General features: G+C 38.4%; 1 protein-coding gene across 1 annotated transcript in view; it reads left to right on the forward strand.

Moving 5' to 3' along the window:
• LOC142353163 (uncharacterized) overlaps positions 1 to 25,748 on the forward strand; it is a 116,676-nt gene extending 90,928 nt beyond the window's left edge. The window contains exons 4-5 of the mRNA XM_075405375.1: positions 16,808 to 16,930; positions 25,451 to 25,748. Of these exons, the coding sequence (XP_075261490.1) occupies positions 16,808 to 16,930; positions 25,451 to 25,553 (226 nt within the window). The 3' untranslated portion in view covers positions 25,554 to 25,748. The remainder of the gene's footprint in view (positions 1 to 16,807; positions 16,931 to 25,450) is intronic.
• Positions 25,749 to 26,402: the final 654 nt, after the last annotated feature.

Raw genomic sequence — 26,402 nt, forward strand, 5'->3', positions numbered from 1 at the left:
TTTTTTTAGGGTAGTCAGTTTTCTAATCCGAGACATTTCTGGAGGTGTTCCGGCTATGTCTTTTTTAAAGATCGCTTCACAAACTTTCATAAAGTTTTATGTCAAATTGGAGCGGTGACTTTGGAAACGCCGAAAAAGGAGGCAGCAAAAACGCGAGCGGCTTTGCGGCGTGAATATTTTGGGCTCTAAGTTAGAAGTTGTGTGAGAAAGAAAAAAATCGATTCTCGCAGGTGTTTTTTTTGTTCACATGCCGCACTTCCACTTCAATTTTTACTACTTTTTATTCAATTTTTTGATCCAATTGTTTTCTGAAAAGTTTTTCCTAATCCTTCCATAGTCCACTTTTGCTCTAGTTTTTTGTTTAGTCACTGAAAAATCGGATGCTCTCCGTTTATGCCCCCTCCCCCCCCCCCCCCAGCTTAGTGGGTGCCTATAATTTGCACCCCCGTGATGCACGTGCCATATTTTTACATAATGAATTACTATGCAATTGCACGTGCTCTGTTAAGGGGGCGCATAACGCACAGGGTGGCACAATCGGAAATGATCCGTCAATTCTTGGAAATGTAGGTCAGGACTTGCCTGCTATGTGTTTTACTTCATCGAAGAAAACTTTGTTTTGCTCTACCTCATTTTGCCGCTTTTTCGATATTTTGCATGAAGTCTATTCGATTTCTTCTGGATAGTTTCATTTTTCACTCAATCAACTCAAGGTGCTCTAAAAGGTGGTTATACCACAAAGCAATCTAAAATGAACGGAGTCATACAAAGGAATCAGAAATAAAAACGGGACGAACCCATAAAGAACAATTTTAGATGCCTGCTACTTGAAGTTTGTTCTGATTAATTACAGTTAAATTCACCAATGGCTATGTGTTATGACACTAGTCCCTCACATAATTTTTGTTGAAAAAGATATTACAAACAAAGGACTTATACTTCTGTCGAGAAAAAATTGACGATTTCTTAATTTGTAGACCGAGCAAACTAAAACCTTCCTATGTTCAATTGCAAAGACTTCAAGCAAATGTGAAAAGTAACCAGAAGTAACCAAATTGCCCTTTTTGGGTCATCCCCATTAAAGCTGCCCCAGCTTAGTGGTCAGATAAACTACAGCCCCCCCCCCCCAAGCATGGTAATCATAACATAATGAGGACTATAATTTCGGGAAGGGGGGGGGGGCAATAATGGGAAACACCCCCATTTCAAGTCTAAGCGGTTGATTGAGCAATAGCCTACAGCAAAGGTTTGATCTGAACCCGTGTCGAAATTAACCCCCCCCCCCCTACCTTGAATACCCACAAACTGATGCAAGCATAGGGGATAATTGTCTATGGGGGTAAAAGGATGTAAGATTAGGAGGCCAAGGGGTGGAATTTTTAGATTTAATCCTCCCCAAAAAATTACCCCCGAAACGATGTAGGATTGAGGGGTTAATTTTTAGAGGTTAAAACGATGTAAGATTGGGGGAATTGGGGTAATGTGGGGAATTTTTAGATTTTATTCTCCAAAAATTACCCCCAAAATGATGTGAGATTAGGGGGGTAAATTTAGGGAGCAAAACGATGTAAGATTAAGGAGTAATGGGGAATAATGGGTTGGATTTTTAGATTCCCCCTTCAAAAAATTACCATCCAAAAGGATGTAAGATTTTTTTTTGGAGGGGGGGGGTTATTTAAGGGGCGTAAAACGATGTAAGATAGATGGGGTAATGAGGTTAATGGGAATAGATTCGAATAGATGGAACGTCAAGTATTGGGCCAACATTGATGGTTTAGAGGCAAAAGAGAATCGGCGGACAGTACAGAGGTTGCGGGTTCAAGACTGTCAGTCTTCGAGTATGGGGAGTTAAAACAATATAAGATTAGCACCTCCACTGTTGAATCATTTTCCCACCAAAATTCCCCCCACTACCCTCTAAGTGTTCTAAGAGTTTTGAGAGGAATTGGCTAAAAACTCCCCCGATTGCCTTCCTAAGCTTACAACATTTTTCGGATAAATAATTGACACGAAGGACTGATCCTTTTGAAACAAATTTTCAGATACGTATCATTGTCACTTATATTTAAAATGCCTACTGAATCAATACTATTCTCGGAGTCAATGCACGAATTTTGGCTGAGGTTTCAAGGAAATTTAGAACCGTGTCGAATTGTTACCCCAAAAAGATTGAAGATTTAAGATAAAAATAAGATTTGGGAGTAATCGGGGGAATTTTTAGGCATTTCTCTGAAAAGTTCGGATCATTTCCATTTGTTCCGCCCGTACGTTATGCACCCCCAGGTACAGAGCAGTTTCCATTACACAGCAGGTCACCATATAAAAACATGGCACGCTCGTCTCGGGTGTGCAAACAATATGCACCCACTAAGCTGTGAGGGGCAAAAACGGAAAAGGTCCCAAAATTCTTACATCATTTTGGGGGCCAAGGGGTGGGGGTTAATTCAATGCAAGAGGGGAGAGTAGGAGGCTAATCTTTGGGGGTAAAATCTAAAAATTCCCCCATTATCCCCGTGCCCGCCTAATCATACATGTTTTTACCCACTAGAATTACCCCCTAAACAGTTACCCCCTAATTGCCCCATAATTCTTTTCGGATTTCGGAGGGGGGGGGGGGGGGGGATTTTGAAAGAAAATCTAAAAATTCCCCCCCCCCTTATCACCATTATCCCTTAATCTTACATCGTTTTACCTCCCCCCCCCCCCCCCCCCCCCTTAAAATTATCCCCTTAATCTTACATCTTTTTGAGGGGTTAGATCTAAAAACTCCCCTCTTACCCCCTTTACCCCCGAATCTTTCATCTTTTACCCCCTAAATTAAATCTCCTCACTCTCACATCCCTTTGGGGTATTTTTTGGAGGGTTTAAAATCTAAAAAGTCTCTAAAAAGCCTTTACCCCCGCCCTCCTAATCTTACATCGTTTTAACCCAATAGACAATTACCACTCTACTCTTACATCAGATTGAGGGATAATCAGGGGATATTTGGGACACGGGGAAGCAGAACGTAAGAGCACAAAAAGCCTCTAGGTCTGAAGAATTGGCAATTTGTATGAGCCGAGAAAAGTTTCCCTGATCAGTAGGTGGTCAAATTCGGTTACCTTAAAAAACTGTTCAAACATTAAACACTGAAGATCCTTATCTTTCCCTCAAGATAAAGGTTTTCGGAAGTACAACTCGGTTTCATTTTTTTCTGAGTGTTGTTGGAAACTTTACTCGGCAATTAGCTCATTTTTGTTCCAGGAAAAATTGAAGTGGGTTAAAAGTAAAATTAGTCAATAATTTTCAATTAAAGTAAATATAAATATCAGTTTTTCACTGCGGTTTCTTCAATTGGAGCCTAAATTCTGTTATGAAATGATTCTAACATATAATAAATCTGTTTTTGCTATGTCATCTCGTCATGCATGGAGGAGAAGCAGGTGGCAAGAAGGTTTATTAATATTCATTTGTGGGATTTTGATGGGGTAAGCGCTAATTAATTAATTTTTTCAACATTTTAACAAAATGGGGAATATATGTGTGAGGATGGCTTTTTCTTTTTCTTCACTCAAATTTTCACTTTTTGTTTACGCATCGTGGAGGGGAAAAACAAAAACATCATTTTGTAGCCACTTAGAAGCCAGTTTTGATTTTCCTTTTAAAAAATAGAATATTAGATCAGATTAATAAAAGGAACTGTTCAAAAATTGGCAGGAAAAGGAAAAGAAAAGTATTGGAGTTGAGAGGAGGTGAGGAGTTTATATAGTTTTTATAAAATTGTTTTTAAATGCTCTCGAACGAATTTTTTAGCAATTATATTAGTCCTGTCGGTCTTTTTCGCGCGATTTTTTGCTTGACCGGATTTTTGTCTGACCTATTCAACTTTTCGTCCTCAAAAATGGGATCAACAGGTGGCGCCAAGAGGGCATTAAGTTCCCTTAGAACCTTTCAGCTCACTAGGCTCCAAGTATGCAATTCACAAAATTTGTTTTGGAGACTCATACTTATGGTGTGAAGGTTGGACTTTAAAAGTTGACCCCCCCCCCCCCCCAGACAACAACCACCCTTGATGCTTTTGCTATTCAAATGGTATCAATTTTATTAGCCTTATGAACTTGTAGAACCATAGTATTTCTATATGTGTTTTTCACGCGTGTTGACTACAAACAAAAAACAGGAAATCTTAATGTCGAGGTAGAAAAATATATTTTTCTGCACAATATTAGCCAGACGTATGTCCGCCAGTAAGATAAGGGTTCAATATTATTATGATCAACCAAATTTATTCTAATTCAAGATTAAATTAACAAGAATATCACAAAAAACAGTCATTTGAGAATTAAATGCAGGAGAATATTATCAGCACTCTAAGTGCTTACTGAACTTATGTCTGGTGAAAACATACAATACGTTTGCCAGTTCAGCTTCAGATTGAATCTTCAAAAAACGGAACTGACCTGCGTGATGCAAACAATATACCACGGATTCTCCCTTTTTGTCAATTGTTCAACATTTGAAATGACCGAATGAATTGAAAACAATTGCAAACAAAGTTTCACCAAAAAGACATCACTTGAAATAATCAACAACTCAAATGTTTGATGATATGTTGATTTTCTATAAAATATTTTTTAATGAAAGTTGTAAACTGGAGCTTGCAACTGACTAAATGACAAAGACTTTGTCACTTGGGAAACACCAGTCATCTAATTATTTCTGCTTCAAACGTTTATAATCACTTTGAAGAATATTGTGAACAAGGTTCGAGTTGCTCCAAATTTCTTCAATTCGAGTTAGTTTTGCGAAACAGATAATCGACAGAACTTCTTGTCCTCACGCAAAAGAAAAAAAAATTGCCCAATTTCAGACGTCTGTTGGAACAATCTGGGCTATGCATAATTATGCCCGAGTTGTCTTGTTGTAAATTTTTTCTCTGTTGAGCGATTTTTTTTTCATTTGTATTAAAATTGAAATCTTAAACAGATGGAAAATTTAGTAAGTTGCTTTCAGTATGCAAAAATATGAGACTAAAGACTGATCGTGTTCTGTGTATGAAACTTAGGAGCTGCTTCTCTTCTGGAACAATTCAATAAAAAAGAATTTCACATTGCAATATCCTTATTTGATTCAAGCAAAAGTTTTTGTTCACATCAGCAAAGTAAAAGCAGTAATCTAAGCGATTGAATGCTAATATTCCCATCAATTCAACATAAGTTAATACAAACAAAACTAAATGATTAGTTTAACAGCTGATAAAAAATAATGTTTCAGTGAGTACTAAGTTAAAACAATCTCGATATAACATGACTGAAGCTCATAAACACGTTCCGTAAATGAGCTGGAAAAAAACCAAAACAGGACTTTTCGTCCATGAGAACTAGTCAACAATTTATCAACAACTTTTTATTTATCAAGTAGTAACAAAACTTTTTATTTATCTTCTGAAAACATGTATTTTTAATAAATTGATAAGATATCAAACAGTTGAGATATTTGACAGTTTTTCTCGTTTAAATCCCATTTTGATCAACCGCCCAGGTCAATGACTCAGTGTAACGACAGTGCTGACATTTGATTTTTTATCAGAAGCTCATCATTTGTTTCCATTAGTTGCAAATGATAGACCATTACTGGTCAGTACAAACCCCCCAAAATCGGGAATGTTTGACTGATTTATGCAAGTGGATTCCACACGCAACCTTAACAAGATGAGCTTTTGAAAAAAAAATCAAACATCAGCACTGTCGATACACTGAGTCACTGACCTGGGCGGTGAAATACACATACGTTCGCTAAATTGGCTTGGATTGGATTATTTTGGAACATTTTTTAAGTTAGTGTGTTCCAGAAAGGTCAAACTTCAACAAACTATTTGGAAATTTGGTTCAATTATGCTGTGACAGCATAATAGAGAAAATTTCCGTGGAATTTGAGTGAAAATTTTCAAGTGATCACAGCAAATGTAAATTAACACACCTTCACCGGCGAAAATTTTTTTTCCATAGAGCGATGGTTTTCACTCAGATTAGTAAGCTACATCTATTTTACAATCATAATGAGTTGCAGAGGTCATTTAAAATGGGGTTTCGCCCCCTAAATATTTGTTTTTTCAATTAAGGAAATCTAGCAGAAGTAGAATTCGATTTCAAAAACAATTTCATCAGCAAAGTTTGAAAGGTAAATTTAAGAATTCACACAAATCCTACGCAGAAATAGAAAAATAGAAAATAGTTCTTTAGTTTAATATTCTTCTATGTGATACCCGAAAATATCCAATAGATTTTGCAAAACTCATGCCTTTTTAAAATCATAAATTTTATCATGCTTATAAACTCAGTAAAATAACTGTAGTTCGGAAAGTTTCAATTCAACTCCTTTTTTTGACATATAGAAAGCATAACAACGTGTAAGCATTATCGGTGTACAAAGCAACAAGTGGAATTTAGACGGCAAGATTTTTTGTTGTTCATTTAACAGGTTTTTTCGTCTGATGTCATTGACGTCAAAATCAGTTCGTATTCAATCGGCAATTGTCTAGAAAACCTAAAAATATTAAGCCGAAAACCGGCTTAATCGATACATATAGTGGTTATTTTAACTTAAAATTAGGTTAAATGAACTTTTTCGGAACTTTCTACGTATATTAGAACGATTTATACGCATCTAAATTCGAATATAAATACTCAATTCTGATTGGCTAAAATTCGTTCTTTATTTACTGCGTAACATCCTCCGGCCCGGAAGAAGATGTTGGGAAAACTGGTACAAGTTTTACAAGCGGGCGGACAAGTGAACCGATCGACGTACGTATAACGGCGGAGCGCGCGACGCTATCGGAGCCGTAACGGAGTTCCACAATCCGAGCGTTTGGGTAGTAACCCCTAGGGTTGGTTTCTTCAACTATCAAAACCAAGTCACCGGTCTTAAGGTGTTAATCGGCAGGCGTCTGCCACTTAGAGCGTCGGTTCAGCGTCGGTACGTACACTCTGATCCAACGGGACCAGATCGCATTAGCGTACGACTGCGCACGGGCGTAACGTTTACGATGGTCGAACTCATTGTTGCCGACAACAGACGGAATACCGGTAGAAGGTTCTCCTAAAAGAAAGTGGTTGGGCGTTAAAACGTTCAAATCGCACGGATCGGCGCTTACGGGTGTTAAAAGACGCGAATTGAGAGCATTCTCCACGAGACAAAAGGTAGTATGCAGTACCTCATCCGTGAGGCGACGCTTGCCAAGAATAGTATACAACACGCGTTTGAAGCTGCGTACCAACCTCTCCCAGATACCCCCTTGATGTGGTGAGCTGGGTGGATTGAACCTCCACCTTATACCTTTGTGAGCGAGCTCAGCTGCAATGTTGACAACGTTCCACTTTTCAATACTTTCTCGGAGTTCTTTCTCCGCTCCAATGAAGTTAGTGCCATTGTCTGACCAAATCATGGCAGGTGTACCCCTACGTGACACAAACCGCTCAACTCCCATAACACAAGAACTGGTGTCCATGGATGTAACTTTCTCGACATGGACAGCGCGAGTAGTGAGACAGGTGAAGAGAAAGCCTCACCTTTTCTCAGTAGTACGGCGGACAGTAACATAGAATGGCCCAAAGTAGTCAACGCCAGTGTTCGTGAAGGGAGGAGACTGGTAAGCAAGTCCCTCCTTAGGTAAGTCAGACATGATTGGTTGCATAGTTACAGCTTGGAATTCTCGGCATCTCAGGCAGTGTGATTTGATGGAACGCAAGGATAATCTTAGTTTCAGTACTGTGTAGTGTTCCTGCACAATTTATCTTAGGTATTCAACGCCCTGACGATAATGCTTCACGTGCGTGTGTTCAAGGAACAGTTTTACAAACGGATGACGTGCATCTAAGATGATTGTTACTTTACGTTAAACCCAACTTCAATTAACCGCTTGATGCGGCCCGGGGAACGCATTAGCCCATTTGGACTAATAAACGGTGAATGTGGAGCAATTCGGCTACTCCGTTTAACGAATTTATTGTCAAGAAGATCTTTTCGTTCGGCTTCAAAAGACTCTCCTTGCACCAAATACTGTTGATGACGCTCGGCTTCGTCAAGCTCAGTAGGGTCGGTAATGCTACCATCGGGGTTACGGTAGCCGGCATGTTTCGGCAAAAGCCGGAGAACGTATGCGGCAATGCGCAAGTGCTTTTGATAAGAACTAAACTTATCAAATGGGAATAACGACGGAACGGGAGTTGTCTGTTTTTTAACAGATGTAGCGAGAGAAACAGTGTCTTCTATAATGACTGCTTCGTTGACGCCAAGTTTGATGTTATTAATGACGTCTTTGTTCGGCACGAAAGGAAAACTTGAGTTAATTAAGCAATGTGGACCATTGGCCCAACTGCTTAGTTGCAAAACCTCAGCGGACATTCCACGTGTGCCAGCGTCAGCTGGATTATCCTTAGTTGCGACGTGGTTCCATTGGTCAACGCTGGTATACTCCAAAATTTCGCAAACACGGTTTGCAACAAAGATTGGTTGCTTTTCATTTGAGTTAATCCATTGGAGAACGGTCGTGCTGTCTATCCACATGAATACTTGGTTAACAGATACAGTAAGTGCTTGCATAATCTCCCTTTTCAATCGAGCGGCAAGTAGAGCTGCTTGCAACTCCAGTTTTGAGACAGTCATTACTTTCATTGGCGCCACGCGCGCTTTCCCCAAAACAAACGCAAGCTCTGTTTTTACCTTGCCTGTAGGAGTTGTTACTCGGGCTTGAAGAAATGCGACGGCACTAAAAATATCCTGGGAACTGTCACCGAACATATGCAATTCTACATTAACAAAGGGTCCAGTAAAATAACTTCGATCAATTTTGATGTTTTCAAGCTTTGGTAAGCCCGCACTTCAAGCCAAAAATCTTTGAACCATGTCTTGTGGGAGCTCGTCGTCCCATTGTTGTTCTGTGACACGCCAGATGTCTTTTAAGAGCAGTCGCGCACCGACGGTAAACGGTGCGACAAGACCAATGGGGTCAAAGACTTTCGAGACAAGACTTAGGACCAAGTGTTGCGTGAGGGACTTGGTGATAGCGCAGCTTGTACCCCTACTCACAACTAAAGTGTCATTAGTGTGATCCCACTTTAACCCTAGCACATGGGATGAATCCTCCTGACATGAAACAATAACCTTCGGCTCAGTAGGTTGAGCCGAACCATCAATTCGATCAGCCAGATTTGGCACATTGCTTACAAACTTTGTAAGCTTGAACCCACCGAGATGGAGAAGATGTACCAATTCCTTCGATCTATTGATGGCTTTCTCAGGAGACTCCACTGAGTCAAGGTAATCGTCCATGTGGAAGTTTTCAAGGACGGCTTTTGCAGCTTCGGGGTAAAACTTGGCATTGTCTCTCGCAGTGCGTTGTAATGCATAGTTGGCGCATGTGGGCGAGTCTTTAGCCCCGAATATATGGCGCGTATATTGATACACTACAACGTTATTTGTGGGGTCCTCCCGCCACAGAAAGCGAAGTGATGGTTGATCTGATGGTAATACACCAACCTGTAGAAACATTCCCTCGATGTCGGCAGAGACGGTATATGGATGTTGTCGGAAGCGAAGAAGTACGTAAATAAGATTTTGGAGCAGATCAGGGCCCGTGAGCAAATATTTATTCAGTGAGGCGCCATGAAATTTTGCTGCTCCATTGAGCACCCTGCGCACCTTACCCGGTTTGTTCGGGTTTAACACCGGATGGTGGGGTAGGTACCACTCTTTATCGGACCGGTTCTCAACCTTGTGAGCGTCCGAAACCTCAATTACATACCCCTTATTTAGGTCTTCCTTAATGGTGCTGGTATACTTCTCTCTAAGGTCATCATCCTTGGCCAATCGTTTTTCGAGAGATTTTAGTTGCACAAGGGAGGAGAAGTAATTATTTGGGAGCTTGGTGTTATCTGCTGCCCATAGCATTCCGACATCGTATTTCAGGCCATTGTGTATGGTGGTACTTTCAAGAATTTCGTGAGCCCTTGCGTCTGCTGCAGATCGTGGGTCGACCTGCTTATTCGCTCCGAATGATTCAATGTCGTACCATGCCTTTACTTGACTTGCTAACTCCTTGTCATGTTCGATATTCACTTTAAAGCACGTTGAGGTTAAACACGAACTTGATGGTAACGGACCGCTTAGGACCCAGCCTATGGGTAAGCGTACGGCAACGGGTGAACGCTTCTCATCGGCAGAGAAGTATTCTAACGGGCGGATGGCATGATAGACATCTTGTCCGAGTATCATCTCAATGTCTTTATAGGAATATGTCACAGCATCAAGGACTGCTAAGTGTGGGAAAGTCTCTTGCAGGGCCTGTACATTAATTATATCAGAGCCGACGTTCAGACTCTCTTTAACGAAAAGATTGATGGTAAATGGTTCGAAATCTTGATGTTCTCTTGGTTTCACAGTAACTTCAGCGATCCTAGTGTCAACTACTTCTTCGGTATTAATACCCTTGACAGTTAGCTTTAGTGCTTTACCGTGCAAACCGAGTCTATCTGCGAGACTACCGGCCACCCAAGAGTTACTGCAGGCGGTATCACACAATACTAAAGCCTTGGTATCTAAACCGGAGGAACTGAACAACTGCAATTCAGTCACCTGAAGGAGCCCCTTAACATCAGTAACAGATGACATTGGTGTGGTCTTATTAGACGGCTGTTGACTCGTAGTTGCTTTACTTTGACCTATGTTGACAGAAGACTGGATGGTATTTGGATTTGTTGACTTTTTTGTTGGGAAAACCCTATCTGCTCCATGCAATAGTGTGTTATTCGAACTATTGCACCCCTCTGCTTGGCACTTTCTTGGCTGTGGGCACTGGCGGAATGTGTGCTTGTCCCGTAAGCACGAAAAGCAAAGTTTGTTATCCGCCACCAACTTAGCTCTCTGGGTTGGAGTCTTTTCTTTGAAAACTCGACTCTCCCATAGCCGGTGGTTACCTTTGCATACAATGCATCGAAAGAAAGTGTTTGTGGAAGAAGATGGCAATTGCTTCTTTGTTTCCCTTTGTTGTGAATTTGATGCAAACACTTTTGAGGCTGTTTCGGTCTTGCTTACTGAAGTGCTGTTATCTTCAGGTTTTGCCTTGGTTGCGCTTTGTTTCATAAGATCATGGGCCTCTGCCTTTTCTTTAAGCCAATGGTTAAAGTCAAGGAGAGTAGGCTTAACCCAGTGCTTTTTAACCGTAAAGAGCGACCATGACTCTTTCATGTTTGTTGGTAACTTCTGTACCGCTTGGTTAAGTAGGGAAGCGCTCTTCAAGTCAGCATCATATGATAGTGACTTGAAAACCCCAACGAGGCTGGATATGGCTGCAGAATAGTTGATGATGTTATCACTATTGTGCATTTTAGGAGGCGGAAAATTGCTTAGTTTATCCAAGTGTGCACTTACAACTGCCTGTGGCTGGCTAAATTTACGTTCTAAAGTTCTTAGTGCATCCTTGTACATTAAACCACAGTAAGCAAACTCGGTGATTGCAATCTTTGCTTTACCGGTGACGAGGGTTTTGAGGTATGCCAATTTAACGTCATCAGTTAGCGATTGCGAGTCAATCGCGCTTTTGAATTGACCATACCACTCGTGCCATTGTAATGGATCGCCATTATACTGAGCAAGTTCCATTCCGGCAAGGGGTCATTTTTCTTGCTGGTTATTGCATCAGCTAGTTCCCTAATCAATGACGCATTGTCCGGTATCGGAGGGGCAGGTGCAGACACCTGCGGACCACTCCAACTCAACGGAGTGGGCCAAACATAAGGGTATGTTGGCTGAAAAACCAGAGTGGCCAGACCAGGTACAATATTACTTGTAGTTGCAATCGGGTTTTCCTGATGTGTGCCGGATGGTGATTGCATATCAATCAAAAGGGGCGAATTCTGATAAATTCGTAGTGGAACATTAGTGCTTGATGGTGCGATATGCGTGTGTACATTTGGAGGCAGACTATTCACGGTGGTTGTGTCTTGGTTGACTATTGACGGTCTGTGCTGTGGAAACCGCCAATGACTCATATTTGGCAAAAAGTTCTGGCCAAGAGGGATATTGGGCATATTTAGGAAAGGAGGAGCAACAGAACGTATAACTTTGGTTACTCGGTTATTATTATTTTGAAAAGTGTTGTAGACGGGAGGTTGATTGATCATTGGGGCGTGTAGAATGGGAGCAGTGACGTTAGGTGCAAATACTGGGTCCGGAATAGGAAGGTCAATGGGATGAGCGGGTTCGGAGTTGTGCTGTTGAGTGTTTGGACTTGGTGGGGCGCTTGGGTGCAATGGAACGTTTATTGCGGGGGCTGGATGATTTGTTGTCGGAAAATTAGGAATAGTGGCGTTTGGTGCTCGGGGGACAAAATTAATTTGTTGTCGGGAGCATATTCGCTGGGCCGAATTATTCTTGGGTAGACTTGATGTTTCAGGTCCCCTGAATTGTGAAATTTGAAGTTGTGCGTTCGGAAATAACTCGGATGCATTATTTTGATTTAATTGCGGTGCAAACGGCTGTGGTGGAACGGGCTGTTGAATAGGGGCTGAAGAAGCCCCTGGGGCGTTTACAGAAGGCGGCTGACTATCCGCGGTTCCTTGGTTAGTTATGCTTGGGAGCGCCGTGCCTTGCTGGCCTGTTTGATTCATTTGCGCCCTTAGGTGCGCCTGGTACAACGCCTGTGTGTTAGCAGCAGCCAAAAAATTTTCAGTTGGAGTATAATAGGGGTCGAGTTGCTGCAAGGTCTCATTGCTTAAAATGTAATTGCCTCTACAATTTTTTGGAATAGAATGCCTTGAAATTTCAGTGTTCTGATCTTCCACTGTTTTGCCGTTGTTGTGGCTAGGACATTCTGGAGGGTCAATCATAACCTGTGGTTTGCTAGTTTTCTCCTCATTGTGAAAACTTAAAGCAAGTGAGGTGTTGATCCAGTCTTGGACAGCCTTTTCACTTCTCATTGAGCTGCTAGCACTTGCAGTTGTTTCAGATTGGCTACCTTTAGAAACGGCGTCCAGCAATTCAAATTCTTGCAGAGTTGCCTCTGCCAAACGTTTCCTGTTGTTTTCCTCCAGTTGATCTAATTCCATTTGCTTTTTCTGTTTTGCAAGGCGAATGGCTGCCTCATTCTGTTTTTCATTTTCTTCACGCTTCATCTTAGCAATTACATAATCATGTTTACGATGACTGGATGTTTTTGACGATATCAAAATTGAGGGAAGTCTAGAACGAATGGAAGCCCTTGGTTCCTGGAACTCACTCACTTTATCATCAGCAGAGTTGATGTAGTTTCGTGCTGAAGTGAGTATCTTGTCATTCTTAGTTGTCTTTGCCTCCAAGTAAGACTCTAATGAAGGGACAAGTGCACTTGGATCCTCCGTTCTTCCAGCAAATGCAATCAGGTCCTCATTTTTGTCTACAACAGTCATAAATGCTTCGTTGCACTTTGTTACTAGGCGTTCAACTTTCACTCGCCTACTTTGACTATTTATACAATGAAGGATATCTTCATGTATAGCATGCAAATCAGCTTCACGCTTTGACCTGGCAGCGTACAACTTTTTAACTTTTTGATCAAGACTATTAGACATCATGATGTTATTATTTCCAATGACCAGCAAAATTACCACAGCTCACGGTTATCTATTATATGCACACTCCAAACAAATCAAATCCACGCAAATCAAACCCAACGCAAAAGACACCAAACACAGCACACTGTAGACAGTCTGTAAAACAAACCGCCCAAAGAGCGGAAAATGTCGTCGAGTACCCAGTGCCCGACAAAAACAGAAATGGAGCGCTGAACGCTATGCGCTCAACGCAGAGGGAGACAAAGGACACACGGGAAGTCGAGCGAGGAACGCGCGACGAAACGGAAACGTGACGGACGGGAAGTCGGACGAGCAACACGCGACGCAACGGGAACGGAACAGACGAGAAGTCGAGCGAGCAGTGCGCGACGAAACGGAAACGGGACGTGCGGGAAAGCGGGTGAAAAACGCGCAACGCAACGAAACGGGACGGTGGGAAAGAACGGGCGGGAAATGAGGTTGGAAAGAACTATGTTAGCATACCACAGCAAAAACTCGACCGACCAACCTAGCCGTAAGTCCAGAACAAACTTAAGTCACACCCTAGGAAGAAGGAGAGAAGCTACTGCAAAACAATCTAATATAGTTCAATATGGGGCTATAACGACAAATTTAATGGCAAACGAATTTACGACAATTAAGTAGTACACTAAAAGGATGAAAAGGTCGAGAAAATTAATAGCTGTAACTCCAGAATAAACTTAAGTCGCATCCTAGCAAAAACCAAACCGTAACAAACAATCAGCATACTAACGTTATTAAACAAACTACAGCAAAATTTAATAAACTACAATAGTATGTTTGTAGGCCAAGATAGTTGGAAAAGTCGAGAAACAATCCAGCCGTAACTCGAGAATGAACTTAAGTCGCACCCTAGAAACCAACAAGACCAAACCAGCTACCAATCATACAGGTACACACAAACATACAGCAGCAAAATCAATATACTACAACAGGAGGGCTAGTGAATCCGTAAAGTTGAAATCCAGCCGTAGTTGAAATCCAGCCGTAACTCGAGAATAAACTTAAGTCACACCCTAGAAAGCTATAAGACCTAAACAACAAACCAGCATACTAGCATACTCAACGTACTACAGCAAAACAACAACATACTTCATCACATATGACATACTACATCGAAAATCGGAAAAGTAGCGAAGAAAACGAAAAGCGAAGTTTTGGGAGAGCGATGTTATTGAGAAAAAAAAACGGAACACGGAGAATTGGAAAGTTAAAGGGCGAAAAGGACGCGGACGAAACGGCACATAAACGAGCGACGAGAAAAATTTATATGGATTCGATTTTCTATGTTTCAATTTTATTGTTGGCCGGAGGTTGTAAAAATTTTCACAACTTTTTTGTGTTTATTGAGTTTCACTCAATTTACGAACCTTCTTGATGAGAAAAATGATTTTTTGACAAATTTGTCAAATTTTTTTAGCCTTTGTCCAATTTTTTCCAATTTTGGTCAATTTTTTGGAAATTTTTTGATTACGGAACGGTAATCCGGTAAATTGGACGGTTTTAAACTCAAGAATACGGTTTATCAATATTCGGTATTGATTTTCTAAAAGTTTTTAGAAATGCCTCAAAATTGACCAAAAATTTTCAAAATTGAACAATTTAGCATTATTTTCTATCAATTTCCTCTATATCAGAAGTTTTTTTTGATATACGAACCGACTGTATCAATTTTTTTTTAATTTTTGGTAAATCTACCAAAAATTTCCAAAATCGATGTTTTTTCTTCCCAAAATTATGTTTGCGGGGGCCCCCTTTCTATTTTTTTTCCTACAAAAAATAGTTTATTTTTACTAAACCCATGTGATATCGAAAACAAATAAATCGGGTTGGGTTCCTTGCCGTCTAAATATGAATTTGAATTATGGAATTACTACAAAAATTATCAATGTCTGTTTTGCTTTTGTCTTACAGTTTTGTGTTGCATTTGACCCTTTTTGAATGAAGCCAAATTTCCTCCTCGTTGGCCAAGTACAAACGATGTTAGTTGCCATTAACTGTCCAAAGGCATTCACCAGCTCATTGCCGCTCAGCGGTTTAAATTGACTGTGGAACCTTTGAGAATTTCGGTTGCATCCTTTTTGGGTCTGGTGATCTTTCCCAAGATTGCAAGTTGCAGGCCTCCGGAACCCCGACAAGTTTGCAGATGACCCCCCGACAAGTTGGTCGATTAAATTTAGGAAGTGGGAACATGTTAATTGTAAGCTGCAAACGTCTTTACAAGCATTTGACAGCGGAAATAAAATTGTGTAGCAGTGCTTTCCAACTCGTTCGAATAGTTTCGCGGCGCCATATAAACTCTGATAACACAGTAGTTCGAGGATTCAATTCGCTATAGTCAGTCTATAAGCTCTAAAACGTACAAATCATAGCATATAAAGCAACAAGTGGAATTTAGACGGCAAGATTTTTTGTTGTTCATTTCACAGGTTTTTTCGTCTGATGTCATTGACGTCAAAATCAGTTCGTATTCAATCGGCAATTGTCTAGAAAACCTAAAAATATTAAGCCGAAAACCGGCTTAATCGATACATATAGTGGTTATATTAACTTAAAATTAGGTTAAATGAACTTTTTCGGAACTTTCTACGTATATTAGTACGATTTATACGCATTTAAATTCGAATATAAATACTCAATTCTGATTGGCTAAAATTCGTTCTTTATTTACTGCGTAACAATGCTCAAATAAATTGTGCCTAAAAGCTTTTATATTTCTCGGATGCGTTTCGCGATTTCAATCGTAGTAATATCTGGAGAACAAAGAAGTGAATTTGCTTCCGTTAATTGAAAGTTAAGTTCAAAAACGAGCGAGCTAAGATCGATATCGTGTCTTTTTTCTGTGGAACAGTCAATTCAGAAAGCGTTGCGGCCTCTCACACTGATGTCCCAAGTCAAAAGACCACAATGAGGGCACAAGGGGGGTATTCTAAATTACATAGGCTTGAAACACAAATGAACGCACGAAGGTCTGGAAATAGAGGTCTTGCGTCCGGAACAGTCTTTACATACGCATGTTCCGTCTGGCACTGTCTGGACATGTCGACTTTTGGCCTGGCCCCTCAACCTGGGCTGTAATAAAGTAGTTTTTGCAAAAGCCATCCGGGATTTTGGTCGTTTTGAGAAAAGAAGACCATATGGGGCCTTGAAACTGATCGTAATGATATATTAAATGGTTGTGTATGGTTCTCCTACAGATTGCAAGGGGAGTGTAAACGAGCAGAGACGAGATATCGGATGTTAAAAGAATTGGTGCTGGACCTGGAGGACTATCAATTCGAGGCACAGGAGAAGCTAATTGCCCTCAAAGAGGCTTACAGGTAATGTACACATGACCATAGGTCCCCAGGCTGATGTGTGCGCTCGAAATTACAGGGCGGTTTCGAGCACAGGAGCGCACTTGAGTCTGATCATGAACAGCTTCGAAAGCAACTGGGTCTGATCACAAACGATACGAGCGTAACTGGGTCTGATTATAAACATTTCAAGAGCAAGATAGTCGATAATCCTGCGCTCGAAGTCTTTCGATCAGTGAGCATTTCGAGAGCAACTGAGTCTGATCAGAAACGAAATTGAGCACCAGCGGGCCTGAACAGAGACCATTTCGAGCGCATTTTTTCAATTGTTTGTAATCTTTTTAATGAGAGATGTTGGTTCTGCCAACAGGCAACAATAAAGCAGCATTCTGATCAAAAACTCATCTAAAGTCCAATGGTTCAAATTTGAAGCAAAGGATCCAGTTGATAGCAAAGGCCATTCTCCATTAGCAGATTCAATTAGCTGCAAATGGAGAAGTATCATATGGAAAGATGTATAAGTTCATCCAATTAGTCATAAATTTATTCTACTGGAATACAAAACATTTTTCTTCTAGACAGCTGGGTTTATTTAACTTTTTTCAGAATTGACATTTCCATAATTGAGTAGGTTACTGCATTAACTGGCTCTCATCATGAACGGTTCGAGCTCAAATGGGCTTGATCAAAAATGGTTCGATTGCAAGTTATTCGATGAATCTGCGCTCAAATACTTTTGATCAGATATGAGATCACTCCAAACGCAACTTAATCTGAACTGAGATCATTTCGACCGCATTACTTTTTCAATTCTGGGTAAATTTTGAGAGGTGTTAGCTCTGCCAGGAGGAATTAATAAAAAAGCGTTAGATCAGAGACTCAACTAATGTCCAATGGCTCTACCAATGGATCAGAACAAGAGGGGCCAGCTGATACCAAATGCCGGTCTACTTTAGAGGATTTTAACTAATTGTAGATCCAGACGTTTCCTAAGGAAAACTGTATGAGTTCAATCATTGAGTCAGAAATTTAGGTTAGCGGCCTAGATTAAAGTTATTTCTATCGCTCAGTAATTAGCAGTGAAGAAAAAATATCAGTAGGCGGTGAAAAAATTATCACCGCTAAAATATGGTGTGAGTTTAGCGGTGAATCCTTGTAAGACTTGCGTTTTTAGCGGTGAATTTCTATAGAGTGTGCACCACATTCACCGCTGAAAAATGCAGATTTTGAAGAAATTCACTGCATTCATTGCAAATATTACACATTTTTGCAAATTTTTAGTGGCGACAACTCGACCCAGGAAGTGCGAGCGCAGACGGGTCTGATCAAAAACCCCGATATATTCGAGCGCACAGAAAAGAGCGAGCGCGCTTGAGTCAAAGACGATATCGAACGCACTTCAAGCACTCAGAAACTGTCTAGCGGACACGAGACTGATTAGAAACGGAGTAGAACGCACTTCGAGTTCACAGAAACTGTTGAGCATGGTTGAGTTTTATCAGCGGCACTTTCGTCGTGGGACGGCCTGATCAGGGCGATTTCGAGCGCACAACTCAGCCTGGTTTATTTTAGTTTGAAAAAAATGGCGAGGCCTTAACAGGGCAGAGTAAAAACTTTTGATGACAACAGTTTAATGTTGTTGTTAAATTCAATGCAGTGCTGTACAGGGACTTATTAAGTTTCCGAAGGTCAGAATAAGATTAATAAGGTGCTGTACTGTTGTCTTGCCCAGCTTAATAGGGCTACTTGAGCAATGAACTGAACTGAAAACTGACTGAAAGCCTAGTGTCTATTTGAGACTTGATTTACTGAAATTTCCGGCATAATGCTTAATTCTTTTTCTATTGTTTGTAAATATTATTCAAAACACGAAAATCATTAGCTAACAACTTAGAACGTCAAATAGATCCATTTATAACTACGCAGGAATCTATTGAGAACGACTTTGTCCAGAATTTGTCTTATGACTGATAAAAAGAAGAAAAAAATTTGATTAAAAAATTCAAGAAGGTTGCCATTAATTGAAGTACAAGCCATAAAACTCACAAAATTATGATCAATCAAAAATTACTTATGTGTATTTGAGCTGGCGTTCAACTCCAATGAAACCTAATTTCAGTATGTTAATGTCACGAGACAGCAAAAACTCAAATATTGGCACGTATTCTAAAATGACAATCATATGAATGTTATTAGAAACCAAGCTAGAAAACCATTATTTTGATACAAACTGATATTTGGAATAAAATCTAAGATTTTTTTTCACAAAACCAAATGTGACTCTATAGGAAAAAATACTTTAAGCCTCTGACTAGGAAGCAATTGAGACAACACGAAAAGCGACTAATACAGTCAAATAAAAAATTTCAACCAAACTTTTCAAGATTACAGTGTCGAAGCCGTCCAAAACCAAACTTTATTCACTAAGTTTTGTTATATGTTCAATGGAACATTTCATCGTAATTACTGTGATATGGTACCAGTCAGTAGGGTAATATTTTGACCAGATTTACAAAAAAAGAAGTTTGGGCAAACGTTAAAAAACAGAAAAAAAGGAAAAGCAAACCAAAATAAATTCAACTTATTTAAACGTGAAAACAAAGACAAAGAAAAATTAGTTCAATGAAAAATTGGGACCTCTCAGATGAGAATAAGCTTAAATTTGATGGAAAAAATAAAAATGTGGCAGGAAGCTCAAAAATCCCCTATTTTTTTAAACAAATATTTTTGAACTAAAAAATTCTTGTAAAGAACAGCAAATTGTTTATATCTGTAGCTCCATAGGACTTCAAATTGATCAGTTGTAAGTGAGATTAACTGCAAAATAACAACAAATAACGAACTCGAAAATTCAAAACAAAAGGCATAAACACTGGTTAAAGCCATATAAAACTCGCGCTCTAACAACTGAAAATGTAATATGTGTTCGGTGGAACTCATTTGCATATAAAAGAGATTTTTCAATAACTTATAAGTAATCTTAAAGCATTCCGGCTTATCAACATCCCGGTTATTAACATAAAAGAAAAAGACTGCGCCCGTCACAATTTGTTTATTGTTTTTGCTGTATCAAAACGCGATTAGACTGAAATTATTCTTGATTTTGTTCGATATCCTTCAAAAAAATTCAATCAACTTTAGCGAAAAAAATAATTTGACAAAAAAGTCAAATTATCAAAAACAGAAGAGTTGGATAACTATCAACCGAAAAGAAAAAAAACAAAAAATTGTAAAAACGAGAGCCTTATCATAGTTAGCGGAAGCAAAACAAGCCCTCTTTGGCGTTTGAAAAGTTGTGTACGCAGTTTATGGGTTTTAAAATCAGACAATTTTTTTTTGAAAAAAAAGTGCTATAGAAGCATAATTATTAGAATTTTGATGAAAAATAAATTCGGATGAAATGGTCCAGCAACACTCTCCTCTGACTCTAAAACTGAATCCCTTGTAGTTAATGATTTCAGCATAATTCCACATAGAATGACGGAAAATTGAAAATAAAAAAAAAACTGTAATTAGCCAAATGTTAAAAAAATGTTAAATGTCAGTAATTCCGCAGGGAAGAAAACAAAATTCAGGAAAAATCTTTTTAAATTTCATAATATACGTTGGACTGGTTTTCTAATGAAACCACTCACAACTCTTTTTGGTGAATATTTCTATCGGCAAAAATTGACTGAGAAAAAACCATTTGAGTATATAGTTCATCCCCCACCAGGCGAGTCGGAACAACAATAGACTACCGGAAAACGCAGGGTAAATAAAATATCAAAACTGCAAAACTTCTATTCCCGTTGGGAGACCTGAACGCCCCTTCAATCACTTCTCATAACTCTGTCGAAGAAATGTTGTGTTTTTGTTCTGTGATCTCCCTTTAATTATTTTGTTCTTGATCTCGAGATCAAACTGGTACAATCCCACGACGTTTTCTGTTTTGTTATATAATTAGGGCAAATTATCTACCGGAAAGGGATTGATTTTGCCAATGAAGTCACCGGTGAATATGTGATTTATTAGGAAAGAGTGATTATGATGCAAGATTATTTACCAAATGATGTAAGGTCCTATCAGACCGTACAGGATAAAATTTTTGTCAAATCTTATTTTTAAAGTGTACAACTTAAGACTTTAAATTTATTTAGAGTCTTAAAAAATTTAAGAATTTCTAAATTTATTGCTGAGTTAGATTTTTTTCTTCTAAATTAATGTTTCCAGGCAACTTGTTTGGCTCAAAAATACAATTAATTTCAACAAACGTAATCAAAAGGTCAGTCTCTTATGTCTTGTTCATAACTTGAAAAAGTTTTTTTTTCCGGGGGTCAGAATGGTGAACGTAGCATAGGGCAATTTCTCTTTGTAAAATTGCCGAGGAATTTTGGCAATACTGTGTAAGATAAACAGTAACTAGCATTGACAAGGTAAACAATTTTTCCCTCTAATTTGCTCTGAAAGCGTAAAACTTGAGAATGTTTGTTTAACACATAAACTAAAAAAACTTATTATTAAAAATCGCAGATTTTCGATCTCCAACGCTAATTACCAATTTAAGGGTAGTAACTTAAAGGTTTGAGTTTATGAGGGTAGAGTTTACATAAAATTACCAATGGTACGCTGTGTTATTGCATTGTTTCAATGCTTGGAATTCAGTATGGGATACTTGAGCCATTATTGACTTCCTGCATTCTTGTTGTCTTTTCTTCCACTGTACCACGTAACATAATTTTTATTAAACACTGTATTTTTTTATGAATCGGACAAGAATTTCGCGTATCTTTGCGTTTTTTACCTCACAATTTATTTGTTTATCGAAGCTTAAATCGGTCGCAAATTTGGCGTATTTAAGCGCAGACCTTACATACTTTTGCCTTTCTATCCGTTGATCGTAAACAATATTGCTTGTTTTTGTGGATTTTACATTAACTGGATGTCTATCAGCGTAGATCTTAAAAACTTTGAGTTTCTAATAGAAGATCTTAAAATGTTTTAGCATTGCTAAACTTAGATCTTTCATATCAAAATCTCAAAATTACATCAAATAGAACTGACATAAACCATTTGTAGATGCGATCTTTGTGTGTCTTTTGTAACGAAACTATTTCTGGAAATTGTTCACCATTATATCAGAACCCTGGACAAGTTGATAACTTAGTAAGCAAATACGACAAAAAACTTTTTCAGCTCTAAAAACGGCACAAAGTCATACAAAAGTGCAACTTCATTTGTTCGAAAATTTTTGACAAATGAACTGTTGGTACCCGGGCCGAGGAATTTGGCCAAAATTATATAAGATTAGCGGCAACTAGCGTTGACAAGTCGGAAAATTCACCGCAATTTTCTTACATAATTTTGCGTTGAATGCGTTGAATTTAAAGACAAAAATTCAACGCATTCAGCGCAAAATTATGTAAGAAATGGCGGTGAATTTTCCGACTTGTCTACGCTAGTTGCCGCTGATTTTACATATTTAGCGTTGAATTTAGCGTAGATCTTACATATTTGGCGTTGAATTTAGCGTAGATCTTACATATTTTTGCGTTGAATTTAGCGTTGATCTTACAAAAAATCAACGCGTAGAACTCTGGGTATAGGTCTCGAACCACTGACCTCCTGTTTACTTGTCGCCTCTTCTACCATTGCGCCACCGTACCTTGGTTTCCTTAAGAGCCGAAATCCTTATAAAGCGTAGATCTTACATATTTTGCGTTGAATTTAGCGTAGACTTTACATATTTTGCATTGAATTTAGCGTAGAACTTGCATATATTTCGTTGAATTTAGCCTAGATTTTACATATTTTTCGTTTAATTTAGCCGAGATCTTACAGAATTTCAACGTATTCAACGCATTTATCATGTGAAAAGTACTGGGAAAAATTTAAAATTTTTTTTAAGTTTTGAAAAAAGTTTAAATTCCTAAAATGGTCTGAAATGGTTTTTGCACCGTAAGAGAGCAAATGGTTATTTTTTGCTGACTTCATTTTTTCAATTGTGCAGTATAGGGGTCGAAACAGTAAAAAAATTAATTTTTCGAAAAAAAATTGAAAAATTTGAAATCTTCAAATGGTCTGAATTGGATTTTGCACTATAAAAGAGCACTAAAAAAGATTTTTTCTGACTTCTTGTTACTCACCTTTGGAGTATAGGGTTCGAAATAGTGAAAAAATTAAATTTTCGAAAAAAAAACTTGAAAAAGTTTTGAAATCGTAAAATGGTCTGAAACGGATTTTGCACTAAAAAAGAGCACTAAAAAGTGATTTTTCTCACCTGTGCAGTATAGGGTTGAAACAGTTAAAAAATTAACTTTTTGAAAAAAACTTGAAAAATTTGAAACCGTAAAATGGTGTCAATTGGCTTTTGCACTATAAAAGAGCGCTAAAAAATGATTTTTCTCTGACTTCACATTTCTCACCTTTGCAGCATAGGGGTTGAAACAGTGAAATTGATTTTTCGAAAAGAAAAACTTGGAAAAGTTTTGAAATTGTAAAATGGTCTCAAATGGATTTTGCATTATAAAAGAGCACTAAAAAGTGGTTTTTTGCTGACTTCGCTTTTCTCACCTGTGAAGCAGAGGGGTCGAAACAGTGAAAAAATTGAACCTTAAATTTGTAAGATCTATGCCAAAATTCTACGCAAAATATGTAAGATTGGTGTTGAAAGCGTTGAATTTATGTAAGATCTACGCTAAATTCAACGCTAAATATGTAAGATGTACGCTACAATTCAACGCTAAATTTGTAAGATCTACGCCAAACTGCAACGCAAAATATGTAAGATTGGCGTTGAATGCGTTGAATTTATGTAAGATCTACGCTAAATTCAACGCTAAATATGTATGATCTACGCTAAAATTCAAAGCTAAATATGTAAGATCTACGCCAAAATTCAACGCAAAATTATGTAAGAATGGCGTTGAATGCGTTGAATTTTTGTAAGATCTACGCTAAATTCAACGCTAAATACGTAAGATCTACGCTAAAATTCAACGCTAAATATGTAAGATCTACGCCAAAATTCAACGGAAAATTAGGTAAGATTGGCGTTGAATGCGTTGAATTTATGTAAGATCTACGCTAAATTCAACGCTAAATATGTAAGATCTACGCTAAAATTCAACGCTAAATATGTAAGATCTAGGCCAAATTTCAACGCAAAGTATGTAAGATTGGCGTTGAATGCGTTGAATTTATCTAAGATCTACGCTAAATTCAACGCAAAATATGTAAGATCTACGCTAAAATTCAACGCTAAATATGTAAGATCTACGCCAAAATTCAACGCAAAATTATGTAAGATTGGCGTTGAATTTATGTAAGAGCTACGCTCAAGCGTAGATCTTACATAAATTCAACGCATTCAACGCCAATCTTACATAATTTTGCGTTTTTTAGCGTTGACACCTCGGCCCGGGTAGGATCAGTTATGTTTAAAGGAACTTTATTAGTTCAGTTCTTAAGTAACACATGGATGAAAAATTAAATGCAGTAAAGATCTGAAAATTTTTGTCAATTATGCTCAAGTTTTAATTTAATCAAATTCTAGACTTGGTTGTCGAATGCAAAAAAAACTAACGAAATGCACCTATTCGTACTGAAGATTTGTATGAGCAACATTAAATTGAACGCAATTTTTAAATTAAGATCCGCGCATAAATTCAGGTTTTAATTTTATGATAATTAAACTCTGAAACATATAAGATCAAAGCTAAAATTTTATCTTTGAATGTAGCATCAACGCTAAAATAAAAGCTAATTATGAAAGATCTCAGGCAAATTTTAAGCATTGAGTTTATCTTAGGTGTATTCTCAGAAATGGCAAAACTATGTAAGATCTTTGCTTAGAAACGCAAAATAAAGTAAGGTCTACGCTTAGAAACATCAATACTTTCATTTCAACGCCTATCCGTGTATCTTACATAAATTCAACGGATTCACCTCCAATCGTACAAGACTTTGCACTTTTTAGCGTTACCACCTCAGCCCAGGAACCTGTTGGAAACTCCCAGGAATATGAATCATAGAAGACATCAAAATTATCAAATCCTTAGGAACGATTTGCTAATTAAAAACTATTAGTCCACATGTAGAATACTTTTTAATAACAGTCTGTGATCAAAATATGCAAATAGGAATTATTTCGTGACTCAGTAGTTATCTGTTTACTCTTGAGATACAAAGATCTGAGTGAATCTTATTAAGGCATTTTTTTCATCGCTTAAAGTCTGATAGGTTTTTATCTTGAAAGATCTTAATAAAGTTTTTTTGTATAGGACCTGATCAAGAGCCTCTCAGTATTCATCCTCAAGTTATATTGATCAGGAACTAATCTAGTAGGGTAATATTGTCAGAAGTTGGTGAGATCTTAAGTGACGAAACTTTTCAAATCAGTGAAGATTATGTTGATAATGATACCAAAAGATCGCTCCAATCCCATTTGGTAAAGGAACTAGGATCTTTAACATTTTTAATACATATCTACCGATAAAAATTTGGTTTAGGTGTAAACCTTTAACTTTTGTAAACTGTGCAGCTAGTTAAAAAGAATTCTTTCAGATTTTCTCGCGGCTGGTTCTACTTGAAGGAAGGTCAAGAATACGAAGAGCATCTCGTTGAGCTCTGCAATGACCTACTGCAACAATGCGCACAATGCAAGTAGATCACGTCTGTGCATGTAGGAGGAAACAAAGGTGGAACTAAGTTCGACCATCAGTTTTGTCTGCTTTCTTGATAATCAAACTAGTGGCAGATATCACTCACACAATTGAATCGTTTTCTTTATCAGACCAAGTTGAACAAACAGTTTTGCTTACCTTGCATTCAATAGCTAACAGTGTTTCTAAAAACCCTCATTTTGGTATAATTTATCGTATTAATATTATCCAGAACAATTCTGCTCATGAAAATTCCTCGACATCTGAAAATAGCTGAGCAAGTTTTTGGCTTGTTCAAAGTTCTGGTTCGTTCATGAGCTTGTGCTCGTCGAAAGGTCAGCGTGACAAGACGGATCCAGACCAAGATGGGCTATTGTACAAAATATATTCGAGTCACGTCATAAAAAGACTGAAAAAAAAACCGAATCAAGACCCGAGTTCTATGATCCAGACTCCAGCTACTTCTCACGTGTATCGAAAACACTCAACCTTCAAAATCACGTCTCGTGAGAAAAACTACGTACAATAATTTCAGCACTGCTCTTTTTTCTAAAACATTGATAATTTTCGCTCCGTTAAGATAATCATAGTTTCGAAAAGCATTAGTTCAATTTTTTTCACCAATGACACGTAATTTTGTTTGTTGGTTCTCACGCCGAAACAAAACTGTATTAATGAGAGTTTTCAAAACGACATCGTCTGTCACGTGATTGCAAAACCTCCGATGCTACGATAATAAACAATTTTATGACAGGGGACGTTTTGAGTTGATAAATGCTGATAAAAAACTTGGCAAAATTAACAAAATTCTAATATATTCTCGAAGCTCTACTTTGCTTATTAACTGCCCCGTA

The sequence above is a fragment of the Convolutriloba macropyga genome, chromosome 14 (genome assembly GCF_964194025.1).
Source record: "Convolutriloba macropyga chromosome 14, txConMacr16.3, whole genome shotgun sequence".
NCBI lineage: Eukaryota > Metazoa > Xenacoelomorpha > Acoela > Convolutidae > Convolutriloba > Convolutriloba macropyga.